Raw genomic sequence first — 13,779 nt, forward strand, 5'->3', positions numbered from 1 at the left:
GAAATATTAAAACGTGCTGCATGATCGGCTCTGAATGAGCGATCTGGACTTCAGTTGATGCAGGAATCTGCAGCAGAAATGCAGATTTGGGGAATATTTGTTGCTCTGCAGCGACCAGCTGCTGAATGAGGCTCTTTGTAACGGAGGCCGATCCGTTTTACTCGGTTTTAAGCCCTTGACTTCAGAGTGCAAGGTCACAGCTGCCAAAACACTGACCATGCACGTCACATGCACACGCACACACACTCCTGGACAGTGTGTGTGTCCCATATGGGAAGGTGGGCCGCAGAATCCATCTGCATTCCTGGGATAGCTGGGAATCTCCATGGCGACCTGCGAGGAGCAGGTCCAACTGCGGGCGCGCGGCCGGACCGACGCCGAGCGATGTTCCTGGAACACGCCCTCTCTGGCGGCCATGTTGGAAATGTGCAGACTTGGCAGCGGTGAGTCCGATCTGCTGATCGCCGTGGCGACGGGCGGATTAGGAAGCAATGCCCAGAGCCTCGTGTTCGATCGTTTCTCTGCTGATGAAAATATTTTATTACTTTGATTTGTTTCAAAACAACAAATTTCACTGAAGTTAATCAGATAAAATAATTGTTGCTTTTCTGTTTAAATCAAAGTATTGAAATCATTTAGATTTAAGGTCATTTTTTAATTTCAGCAGCTTGGGTGGTGCAGAGACCATCCACCCTCTGAGACTTTGAGTCATGAAGAATCAATTCAGATCAGTTCAGATCAGATCAATTCAGTTCAGATCAGATCAATTCAGATCAGATCAGTTCAGATCAGATCAGTTCAGATCAGATCAGTTCAGATCAATTCAGATCAGATCAGTTCAGATCAGATCAATTCAGATCAGATCAGATCAATTCAGATCAGATTGCTGTGACATCAGTAACGATCAGCTGGAATCGTGATCACGGTACGATTACTGATATTTACATCATGATATCAACCAGTTTGATTTTAAAAGTTTTCATCACAATATCAGACACAAATTTCAAAACCGTCAAATCCTAAAACCAATCAGATGATAATCATCTGATATTTAATTTCAATTGATTATCAAGGCGTTTATGAATGATTTTCTATGTGCTGTTTTATCATAAGAACAGTTTTTTCTGGTTTTTGAGCTCCTTGTCTCACTTCCTGCCAGATTCAAACTGACTGGTTGAATGAAAACTGTGTCAATCTAAACCTGCCTGGGTGAGAATAATCTGAACTGCAGATTTTTAGTCTTAATCTGCAGTTCAGAGCTGAAACAAAACCAGTACAAACCTGATTGGTGCGTCTCTTCAGGTGCTAAAATAAAACGTAAGCTGATGAAACCAGTTGGTTTTCACCTTTATTGTTTTATGGTAATAGTAATGGTTTGTATCGGTGATAGATTTGTGGATTATGGATTATTTCTGCTGATTTTGGATCTTTTTGCTGCTTCAGTTTGATAAAAACCTTCAGTTTGATAAAAACCTTCAGTTTGATAAAAACTTTCAGTTTGATAAAAACCTTCCCAGCTGCTCGTCACTCCGATGCTTTTCCTTCCTCCGGGTTCCTGAAGACGGTCGGCGTTTGGTTTCTGCTGCTGCCGTTTCCCCGTTAGCCACGTTGGCTGGAAACACCGCTCTGTGTGTGTGTGTGTGTGTGTGTGTGTGTGTGTGTTTTGGACCTAAAGCCCGTTCTCACATGTGCTGAGCTCGGGCTTCACAGCAGAAACACGAGCTTAAGTAAGTTAAGGTTTTTGGCCGGAGATGAAAGCAGAGCTGTGTGTGTTTCTGTGTGGAAGACACCATTTTAAACACTCCGCTTCACAGCGCTCCACTTTCCTACACACACACACACACACACACACCCCCCACACACACACACACACAAGCCTCCCAGTCTGCATTATCGCAGTGGAAAATGGGGCTGTTGTCGTTTTGTTTAGGGCGTGTGTGTGTGTGTGTTTAGTGGGTCAGTCATGCTGTTAGCGAGGCAGCATGGACTCGCTGATAAACACCAGACAGCTGTCACACTTTAAACAACAAGAGAAGCAAACTGCTAACCCAGAGCCGCTCAGCACCGGCCCAGGAACTGACCCGCCAGCGGGCTTTGGGCCTCTGATGATGGCGGCCATTAAAACGCCGCCTTCAGGTGTTTAATGTCACCTGGTGGAGATTTTAACTGAACACGGTTTTAATGCTGCTGAGGCCGAAACCTCGCGTTTCTCTGCTGATGGAGACGATGACTGAAATTATTCTGAGATTAAAGTCTAATTTTTTAGATTAATCTCACAATTCTTTGATGTTTAAGTCAGAATTTTAAGGTTAGTCAAAAAAAATCTCAAGATTCGAGTCAGAAAATTCTGAAATGAAACTTTTTGTTCTAATCTCCATTTTCTCCTGAATCCTTCCATCTTATTTATTTTTAACACCTCAAATAAAATTTAGAGCAAAACTGTTTATTCCTTGAACATATTTCTCCATCTGTTAGTAAATTTACACAAATCTGTTAAACTAAAGTACAAAAGATGATTTAAAATGTAAAAAAGAATAGTAAACCATTGATAACTATAATTATTTATTATTTGAGCCATGGATATTTTGTATTGTAGAACGTTTTATATTAAAACCAGTTTTATTTCCTCTAATGCTGGTTGATGCAAATTCCACACATACCAAATGGAAGCACTTTGCTGACATCTAGTGGTCAAAGTTATGAGCGTAGCTACTCTAATTTGCATGTTGATTATATTTTGAATATTAAAGTGAAGGACTTGGAGCTGCTGAAACATTTGGATCCGATCTGAACTCAGAACCTCCATGTTTGATGAGCAGCGTGAAGCAGAGCCGCCATGTTGGGAGGCGACGAAACCCTGAGCACGAAAGTAAAAGCGAGCAGAGTGAAATCCGTTTCTCCTCCTTTCGTCCGTCTCTATCTCCCCATCTCAGAAAACCCAAAACATGCGGCCGGGCGAAGCGCGTCCTGCAGCGCCGCATTGATGTTGCGGTGATAGATGCGTCCATATGGTCGGCGTTAGCCCTGTACCTGATCGCAGAGAGAAAGAAGGAGGAGAATCAAAGACAACAAAGAGAAATAAAGAACGACATAAAGAAAGAACAAACAGAGAAGGATCCTGCAGCGCTGCAGTAATCAGCTCTTTGATCTGACTCCTTTATTATTCCAGCGTGGGCCAAATAATGCAGTCCTGATTGTTTTGCTGGCAACCAGCGCGCGTCCATATGTTGGCTATTAGAGGCTCTCACTGTCTCCACGCTGCTGCTTCTTCTTCTGTGGTGCTTCGTCAGGGGTCACAGGGCTCATTCCTCCACGCTTATCTGCTTTCATTTGCTGCTCAGATTGCATGTGCATAAACAAAGAGCTGAGGAAAAGTGTTAAAAATCATCCTAGAAAAACACGAGACTAGAAGTGCACCGATTGCAGTTTTCAGTCGATCACCAATCATTTAAAAGACTGATCTGCTGATACTGATTTTTTTATTTTTGTCTGAAAAGTTGCTAAGTTTACAACATTCTGCAAAAGACTTTCTGATTTTCAGAGCTTCGTGTTGGTAGATAAATATCAACCGATGGCTGATGCTAGTTAACAAAATAATAATAATTTTATTTATTGGAGAAAAATCTTCCAATCCAACCTGAGTTTATGTGAGAAAGTATTGACACCCTGAACCTGGTCGCTGGTTGCTTCAGCAGGCCGACCGGGGTTCATGATACGGACAGTTTGGGCCGATATCAATATTAAAACCCATATCCAACCTTTATCAATATTACGCTTTTCTTAAATAATATTGATTTTGAGAAAAAAAACAGAAACAAAATGGACATAAATCAGTGGTAGTTGTTATTGTGTCTTGTCTCTATGCTGTAACTGCGAAGTAATTTCCCTGCTGGGATGAATAAAGTACTTCTGTTCTATTTTATTTTATTCTATTCTAAATATTGGTTGTTAATTAATATCCTCCGATACCGATATTAGTGCAGATATATCATGTATTTCTAATAATTAGTAGTAATGAGTCTTTAACAATTTAACTGAGTTACATTTTGGGTTTTCTAGCTGCTACATCATGAGTTAGGTCCAGACTTTGACTAGGCCTCTTCCAAACCTTCATGGTCTCTACGTAGAACCAGAATCCAAAATGGATGGATGTTTTGCTTTTCAGATCTTTACTTCATGCCGTCAGCTGGGTTCTGTAAGGCATTTATTTTGTGAAACTGACCTTTAATTTAAATTCTCTGAGTTCAGATGGAAAAGAGAATTATCAGTTTTTTGTGTTTCATGTCGGTGCATCACTAAAAATGGCCGCCCTTAAATGTTGACAAGGTTTGTCTCCGTATGGCTTCTTGCTTTAACTCAACTTGATTTTGTGTTTTATTGCTTTGTTTGCAGTAAACAGTGATTTTCATGTGTAGTTTTCATGCTCTCTATATTGATTTATTAGTGAATTCATGGTGTTTTCTCACCATTTTAAACATAAATTTATGTTTTTCAATCAACTCAAGTTTTATTCTACTAACTTTCTTCATATATTCACGAACTTTGACTGGAAATTACATAAAATTAACCAGTAGATGCTAAAGCATTAGCATCAAAGTGCAACATGTTTTATCTTAAATATATTTTTTTTTATGTTATGATTTTTTTTTTTTGCCACGTTGTAGAAAAATTGCATTTAAAACATGAAGCTACTGGGAATAGTGCATTGTAACTTTTGTTTGCATTTTGTCGACAAATGTTAAAGAAAAAAGCAAAAATTTGACATTTTTATTGAATAAATTTGGATTTTGGTAAAAGAAGTCAGAAAAATTCACTGTTTTTGGAGTTAAATTACACTGAACAGTAGAAAAAGTGACGTTTTAAACTGAAAATTTAATCTGAATCGACTTGAACTGTTTTCATGTTGTTGTTTTTACATAATTAAAGTTTACGCTTCATGAGTTTCTTAAAGATTTTCACCCAAAATGTCCCTTCAGGCTGATGATGTCACTCTTTAGATTATAAAAGTTTTGGATTAAACTACAGTTTCATCTCCACGTGTTTGACTGACGAACAAAAAGTCACAGCAAAATAAAACTAACCTACACTGAAAAACCTCAAACACTTGAGTTCAGTAGAGTTTTTTTTCTGAAGATTGTGCATGAAAGTGTTTAGTTTAAAATGAATCTCTGTATTCAGCAGATTTGCGACCAAATAATCTGCCAGTGGAAATATTATTTTTTTCCATCAATATCAAGAAATTATTATCTTAAAACAAGCTACAATTTCTTGCTAAAAATTTACTTGTAAGTTAGTTTGTCAAGCGGTCCAAGACATTTGTACCTCAAACTAAGACTTTGTGAAAAATTATGAACTTGTTTATTATTTCTGTTTTTATTGCCTATTTTTGGCAGGGCCAGTCCTCCATATCGTGAAATAGTTTCTAAAAAACAAGCTAATTTACTGCAGGTAAAGCTGCAGGGTTCTGTGAAGCTGGTTGGGGGGAATTCCCCTGGCCTCAGACTCTGACTCAGAACGACGCGGAGCGTCTTCAAAGATGATAGCAGGAAAGTCCAGATGATGATTTTACTGTTTGTTCTCATGAAGACGAACAGGATGAGTCTGGTGGAAACAGAACCGCGGGGCCGTGACTCAGACTTTTAATCTTCATTAACATCTCAGTGGACCAGGGGAACCAACCGGCTGCGATCGGAATCAGGTGTTGGGTTTCAGGTGATTTAATCTGCCGTCAGGAACGTCGCGCGGCTCCTCCGCTCATCCACTGCTGATGCTTTCGCCCAAAAAGTCGCTACGTAAATTTCCTGCTTGTTGGGTTTGAACCGGGATCAGACAGAAGTGAAGAGCTGGACTGAGTTAAAACTTCTAGGACGGATGATAAAAGGACATCTGGAAGTCTCTTTGTGTCTGTCTTGTCTATTTTTAGACAAATAGGCGAATATTCTCTCTAAAACGCATCTAAAAGCAAAGGAAACCCGTTAATTTGAAATGAAATCAGCTGCGATTCCAGGGATCTGACTCCATCAAAACCTTTCATAGTATGAAAACATCCGGTGATGTAACGCCGGCGTAATGGCTGCGCAGCAGGAGGGGGTCAGAGGTTAAGATCCTCACAAACCCAGGATGACGGAGACGAAGGATTAAGTGTGGTTTTATGTGGCTGTGCTGCTGATTTTACTGGAAAGTCATAAAAATGAGCGAAATGAAAAATATCCAAAGGAAATTTTATTTTAAATGTTTTTCAGGCTCTAAAGTTTTAATTCTGCTTCTTCAGTGGCGAGTAAAAGGGCGACTCAGCAGGAAATGTGAAGGTTAAAGCTACTGAAGAGGGAATGTATGGAGGACTGGTCCTGCCGAAATTGCTAAGAAGTACAGAAATAAATAAATGTCTTGTTAAAGTAATGTGACAAATAGTAACTTTCTTAACTTATTTGGTTATCCAATGTGACCTAAAGTTTATTTTTCATTTTCACCAGTACTTTCACAATATCTTTTATTTTTCATTTTATTTCCAATTTTATTGGTTTATTGGTTTGATTTAAACTCCAGAAGTATTCACTCCCTTTAAACGGTTTGGTCACAGCCGCACACTTCAGCACATTTTCCTTTGTAACCAACTACCTTCAAATGTCTGGAAACCAGCACCAGAACACACCAACGTCTGGAAACCAGTACCAGAACACACCAACGTCTGGAAACCAGTACCAGAACACACCAATGTCTGGAAACCAGCACCAGAACACACCAATGTCTGGAAACCAGCACCAGAACACACCAATGTCTGGAAACCAGCACCAGAACACATCAATGTCTGGAAACCAGCACCAGAACACACCAATGTTTGGAAACCAGCACCAGAACACATCAATGTCTGGAAACCAGCACCAGAACACACCAATGTTTGGAAACCAGCACCAGAACACATCAATGTCTGGAAACCAGCACCAGAACACACCGTACAGACCCTGAAACATGGTGTCGGCAGCATCATGCTAAGGGGAAGCAGGTCTGATTTGATCCAAAGATCTAAATCCAGGAGAATCCTGGAAGAAAACCTGAGACTGTTCACCTTCCAGCAGGAGAACAAGGCCAAATGTACAGCTAGAGGTACTATCAGATGGCCTAGTCAAAGTTAAGATCAAATCCAAATGGGAGTCTGTGTGTAAGACGTGAACACTGATTCACAGATATCTCTGAACAATATATTGCAAATATATTGTCAATATCCATATTCCAGTAACTGTTGCTAACAGAGCTAGCATTTTTCATGCTAATGTAACATTTAGCTAATTGGACAGAATTTCAGTGTAGCATATGCTCACACTGGACACTAATTACATTGCCTAAAGGGTTAAAGGTCACAGAGTGATGGAAACACAGAAGAAGAGAGAAAAGACAGATTTCACAGCTGATATTGCGATATTTACCGGTAATATTGCGATATTTTCTCATATTGTGTTCAGATGATCTTCATCTAGTCTGATGGAGTTTGATTTGTTTTGTAAAGACTCAAACGTCATTTCCTAGATGCTCACAGCTGGTGCAGACAGTGTCCTGAAAACAGAAGCACACCACACTTTTCAGATTTATTTTGGGGGGAAAATGTTGAAACCTTTTATTATGCAGTTTGTTGGTTTATCAGACTGAAATCCAGATGAAGAAACCTGATGTTTGTGGTTTATTGTGAGAAAATGTGGAAAAGTTTAAGCGGTGTGAAAACTTTAAAACAGATTGTCGTAACGTTTCATTCACCTGATGAACTAAAGGGTCTAATTTACTCTATTTTCTGGGGTTCAGGTTGACCTCTGACCTGAAGCAGCAGGTCACAGGTCGCCCTCCGTCGGCCATCTTAGCGTTGGGATTGAGGTTCGGCTCTGCCCGCCTGTCTGCTCCGAGCTTCAATAATTAACATGCAGCGGCGGCCATCTTAGTTTTTTTGGCACGGGGTTCTTTTGATGCCAGCTGGTGCGTTGCCTGGGCAACGGAGTTGCCCGGCGACACGGTTGTAGCGCTCCCAAACTTTCTCAGAGGAATCTGTGGCGGCCATCTTAGAGGAGGAGACGTTTGGTCTGTTTACCGCTGCCGTTCTCGCCCTGACAGAGCAGACGTCTGATTGGCTGAGCGCCATGCAGCGGGCGATCTGATTGGCTGTCAGGCAGGGTGGGCTGTCTGTATTTAGATACTTTTTGTTTGTTTTGAATTTGCTGGGTTTAAAACTGAAAATATATATTTTCTTTGTTCATTTAGGTTAGTTCAATAAAACATTAAGTAAAAACATAAAAACTAAAGTTTTTTAAAAATGTGACAAACTGACTCAATGAGGGACTTCCTGTTTATATAGACATGAAATCACCAGATGTTTGTTACTGTCAGTGCTTCAAGGTGTTTTAATTAATTTAGTTTATTTAAAATGAGACTTCAGTCCTTGTTGACCAGAATCAGAAAAACAGATTCTGAACGCCAGGAGCAGGGAATTATGGGTAAAATGTCTGGATTTGTTTATTCTTTACATTGGAAATGGAATCAGATTTTTTATTTTGCTGTAAAGACGACGGATGGATGATCCACATGAACCCATCATGAGGTTCCACATCAACTGGAAACCAGTTTAAACTGGGCTGCCTGTGAGACGGCAGGTGTGTGTGTGTGTGTGTGTGTGTAGATTTGTTAATTACTTCATCATTGATTATTTATAAAACAACTTAATGAGCTGTCAGGCGGCCAAATGGCTGCAGACCAACAACCAGTCACCACTGGAGAGGAAGAGGAGGAGGAAGAAGAGGAGTCTTTCTTTTTGTCATCCATCACTCCTCCCTTTGAGCCTTCTTTCCTTCCTTCCTTCCTTCTTTCCTTTCTTCCTCCAATCCTTTGTCTTTTCTTTGTCTCTCCTTTCTTCTTTCCTTTTTCCGTTACTCCCTCCTTCCATCCATCCTTTTTCCATCCCTCCTTCCTTCCTTCTTGCTGTTTCATTCTTTAAACCATCTGAAGTGTTTCTCTCTCTCTCCCTGCGTTGGTCGGTCGAGGCCGTCCTCTCGCTAACGACGGCTGGCAGTCGGCAGCATGTGGCAGTAATTAAATCAAAGGAAGCCGCTGAAAGAGAGACGGTGGGGGAGAAAGAGAAGAAGAAGAAGAAGAAGGAGGAAAAAAAGCGTTTGCATGTCGGCTTCGCCAGGAAAAAAAAAAATCCTGGCAGTTAAAAGAAAAACGGGCGGCTAATAAAAACAATCGTGGAGGAAACTCGTAAAGAGCCGTCACCTGTGGAGAAGTGTTTTTGTTCTCCGGCCTGGAAAACCTACGTGCTCACACACACACACACACACACACACACACACACACACACACACACACACACACACACACACACACACACACACACACACACACACACACACACACACGCCGTTAATCTGAGTGTGTGTGCCGAGAGTCACTGCTGCTGCTGCGATCAGCTCTAGAAACATGGAGTAAATGTTTGTTGTTGTTAAAGAAATGGAGATTAAACAGCAGAGAACAGCAGTGGACCTTTCTCTGGGTTCAGCTAATCCAGATGATTTGACTTTTCTACAGGTTTCAGGACGTACGCATATCGATAAAAAGTTTAAATTTATATAAATATGTATTTAGTCATGGCAGGACTAATTCATATGTTGTATATAATTTTTTTAATATAAAACTTTTCTGTCAGGAAAATGTTTGAGTTGCTTTCTTTGTGTTCTGTGGCTTCAGGTGGTTGAGGCTATCGCTAACTAGCTACTAATAGCTAGGTTGCTAGCTAGGTTCAGATCCAGGTTTAGCTACCATGAGCTAAGCACAAATTTATTTCCAGTTAGCCGCAGCATAACTTCTGCTGCCAAACCATGCGGTGCTACGAGCATTCGGTGCAAACTGCTAGCTAGCTAGCTTTATCCAAAATTACATAATTTATTTTAAATCTCTATTCTGTTGGAAACTCAGATAATGTTGCATGTGTTTTGTACAAAAATCTAGCCAGCTAGCTAACTTTCTTGTCTCTTCAGTTAAATGCAATGATGTTTGTCTTCCCATTGATTAACTTCTGTTGCCAATCCAGACGATGCTAGGAGCATTGTGTGCAAAAAGCTAGCTAGCTAGCTTTATCAGAAATGGCTTTGGGTTTATTTTAAATGTTACGGACACAGAAAAAAAGGATCAGAGAAAATAGAAAGGAAGAGAGGTGGGATAGAAAGTTTAAAGGGAAAGAATAGAGAAGAGAAGGAAGAATAAAGAGAAGAAACTAAAATGTGTTTCTACACCAGCAGAAAGAGAAAAACGTCGGAGGAACCAGAGCAGCAGCAATAACAACGTTACTGAAAAGTCCTGATTAATACAAGATGCACTTTGTGGAAATGTTGATTAAATCTGTTAAAGATTCAGAGGACGGAGTTTATGAAGGTGGCCTGAAGTAAGCTGGTCTGTGTGGCGGTTCTGACGGGTTCTGTCTGGTTCAGTCTGGTTCTGCCGGGTTCAGTCTGGTTCTGTTGGGTTCTGCCGGGTTCAGTCTGGTTCTGTTGGGTTCTGTCGGGTTCAGTCTGGTTCTGCCGGGTTCAGTCTGGTTCTGTCGGGTTCAGTCGGGTTCTGTCTGGTTCTTCCAGATTCTGTCGGGTTCAGTCTGGTTCTGTCGGGTTCAGTCTGGTTCTGTCGGGTTCTGTCTGGTTCTTCCGGATTCTGTCGGGTTCAGTCGGGTTCTGCCGGGTTCTGTCTGGTTCAGTCGGGTTCAGTCGGGTTCTGTCGGGTTCAGTCGGGTTCAGTCTGGTTCTGTCGGGTTCAGTCGGGTTCTGTCGGGTTCAGTCGGGTTCAGTCTGGTTCTGTCGGGTTCAGTCGGGTCCTCTGGTCTCAGTGATCAGCAGCAGCAGTGGATCTCTGAAAGGAAGCGGGTCCGTATCGTCTCTGGCGGCGGCTGCAGAGCTCTGGAGGCTCTTTGTGCTGCGAGGGGCTTTTCTCCCCCAGACCCTGAATGTTTCCTGCCATGAAGCCATTTTGTTTCCCATCATGGAATCCAGGCAGCCCAGTTTCCTGCCTGCACAGAAATCATAGATTCTGCTTTTATGAAACTTTAGATCAAGAATGAATTGGACTCAAATTCACAGCCTTATATGTTGTTTTGTTGGAGCCACAAACCTTAAATGTGTTTTATAAAATGTGGGGTTTTATGAAATAGACCAATAGAGTTCTGCTTTATTGTAGAGTAGTAGGAAAATGATGCCTGGTTTTAACATTTCTTACTAAATGAAACTGCAGTCGATGGAACCAGCTTTCAATCAAATCACTAACTTAGCGTGTGAACAGGCTATTTGTTTCTCTCAGATGTGATGGAGCAGCTCTGGAACTTTAACTCATGCCACAGATTTTCACCTGGGCTTTAACTAGGCCATTCTATCTCTCAGAATCTGCTCTGATCTAATCAGGAGTATCGGGCATTTCCCGGTGGGCCGGTCCAGCGTTCACAGCACAGTGCAGCATTTTAGAGGTTCAGAGGGTAGAGTAGTCGTCTTGTAATCAGAAGGTTGTTGGTTAGATTCCAGCTTCCTTCTGACCATGTGCCTCTGAGCAACGCACCTAATAATAGGTCTCCTAGTGAACGTTATGGACTGTGGCTCTAGTTTAAGGTCAGATCAAATGGAAAAGCACTTTAAAAGTTCAGTCCATTTATCCTAACATCTCCTTCCTGCTGGGTTTAGGTCTTTCCATCCACCCTGCATGATGCTGCCACCACCGTGTTTCTTTGTGTGTTCTGGGTTGCAGGTCTCCGAGGCCTTCAGAGTGGAAATCAAACACTCTTCTGTCTGATAATCACGTGACCAGCTGGCTGAACTGGATTTCATTTACTTTAAGGCGCCTGAATCTCCTGAGAGAAACGGAAGTTGAAATCACAACGGATGCAGTTTACATGCAGAATGAAAACTGTAGAGGCTGAAGGCTGTGGAGCGGTTCTCAGCGCTAACAGATATAGCACTTCTGGAGACACACACAATCCTCCAGCTAATTCAGAGTAATTAGTGGTCAATTAAAGAGCTGTGACATCACTGGCTGTCTGATGCTTTGATCTGGTGGCTCCTGGCAGGACCAGACGCCATCTTGAATCCATTTACAGGCCGCAGTGTAAACATGGCACACAACCGGACGCTCTGCTGCTTCTTCTGCTGCTTTTATGTCTCTTTGCTTCTGGACTTTCCTTTCTTCTGGTTTGTTTTTGCTCCTTTAATCCAGTTTTTGTTTTTAATTTTGACATCTGCTGAAACGTCTCCAACATTTGCTCTCATTTAGTTTTTATTCTCAGTTATTTGGGCTCATTTTTCCCTCGTTTCATGGCTGAAAGTGAATCATACAAATTCTGGTTGTTTGTAGCCTTTGAGTTGCTGTTCTGACGGTTTGTGTCCATTATGGGAACGTTTTGTCTCCAACTTTCAGGAACGATGAAATCTATTTACACTCTGCTGAGAGGAAATGTGGTTTTATGAGACCCAGTAGTTTAGAGCTATTTTCACTGGATGAGATGTCCTTATATCTCATGAATCATAAAGTAACTGGTTTAAACTAACCAAACTTGGTTGGTTTTTTAGCTATTTATTCATAAAAATACTTAACAACTGAGAAAAATAAACAGATTCTGAATTTTCTTTGCTGGTACAGAATGGAGCGGCGTCGTTTATTCGATCTTTATCGGCAGCAGCAACAACAACATTTTGACCCGTACCGATAACAATATTGCAGTTTGGCTGATAACCGATATTTATTGGTATTATATACTTATGTCTTCTTATCTTTTCTACATCCTGAAAAAACAACATGCAATATTTGGTTTCATGTCAGGATTTAATTCTTGGGCAAGCCTTCTTTTATGCAATATTAGAAATATATTAAAGAGACAAACAATTCAGCTCCTCCTTATTGCCTATAATACAGTAGCAGATCTCCTTTAGTGAATGTTTGATCATTTGTAACAAATTGAAACACTGACTGCATCTTCCTTCTTTATGAAATGTAAATAAAAATGGAGTCAGATTTTAGTGATTGGAGGATTCCTGAGTCATTTCTCCCGCTAGCGCTAGGCTAGCTAGTGTTTGTTCTGGTTGTATTTACCCAGAATGCCCTGCGCTGTAGTCCACTTCCTGCTTTTTTAGCGCTCTCTGGTCCGCTTGGCGTTCACATTCAAACCACTTCAACCGAACCCAGATCCAGATTGTAGGACTACAGTTTGCTTCTTTTGATCCGGCTCACGCTGAACCGGACTGAACCGGACTGTCCGGCTCACGCTGAACCGGACTGTCCGGCTCACGCTGAACCGGACTGTCCGGCTCACACTGAACCGGACTGTCCGGTCTCTGGTTCTCAACGCTCTGCGTTTTTTCTGCCGTTGTTTTAAAGTGAAAACAACCAGGCTACTTTTCATCCGGTTCTGTTTAACTAGAAGCTTCAGCAGTTTTCCTCCACCAGAGTCCAGTTCCTGAACGTCTCACACCGACTGGTGTCACACGTTCTGTGTGTTTCTTTGTCCGGACCCCCGGTGTTTTCTGTCTGAGTGACTCGACCCCCCCTTCAGTCACAGGTGCAACGCGCTCGAACACACACACATGCTGAGTCCACTTGTCTTCACGTAGGGGGCTCTAATCAAGCCTCAGGAAGCCGGAGCTCCACAGGGAGCTGTGTGTGTGAGTGTGTGTCGCAAAGTGAGCTGAGGAATGCGTCGGTCCATGAAACTCTCTGTGAGTGTGTGAAGGCGCTGCATGTTTTCAATTACACCCAAGTATTTTTGCAGATGTGAGT

At 41.6% G+C, this 13,779-nt stretch overlaps 1 protein-coding gene across 1 annotated transcript in view; it reads left to right on the forward strand.

Annotated features, from left to right (window-relative positions):
- The first annotated feature begins 325 nt into the window (after positions 1-325).
- Positions 326-13,779, forward strand: part of tcf4 (transcription factor 4) — a 54,219-nt gene continuing 40,765 nt past the window's right edge. The window contains exon 1 of the mRNA XM_023338674.1: positions 326-443. Within this exon, the coding sequence (XP_023194442.1) occupies positions 326-443 (118 nt within the window). The remainder of the gene's footprint in view (positions 444-13,779) is intronic.

Source organism: Xiphophorus maculatus, chromosome 8, assembly GCF_002775205.1.
Source record: "Xiphophorus maculatus strain JP 163 A chromosome 8, X_maculatus-5.0-male, whole genome shotgun sequence".
NCBI classification, from domain to species: domain Eukaryota; kingdom Metazoa; phylum Chordata; class Actinopteri; order Cyprinodontiformes; family Poeciliidae; genus Xiphophorus; species Xiphophorus maculatus.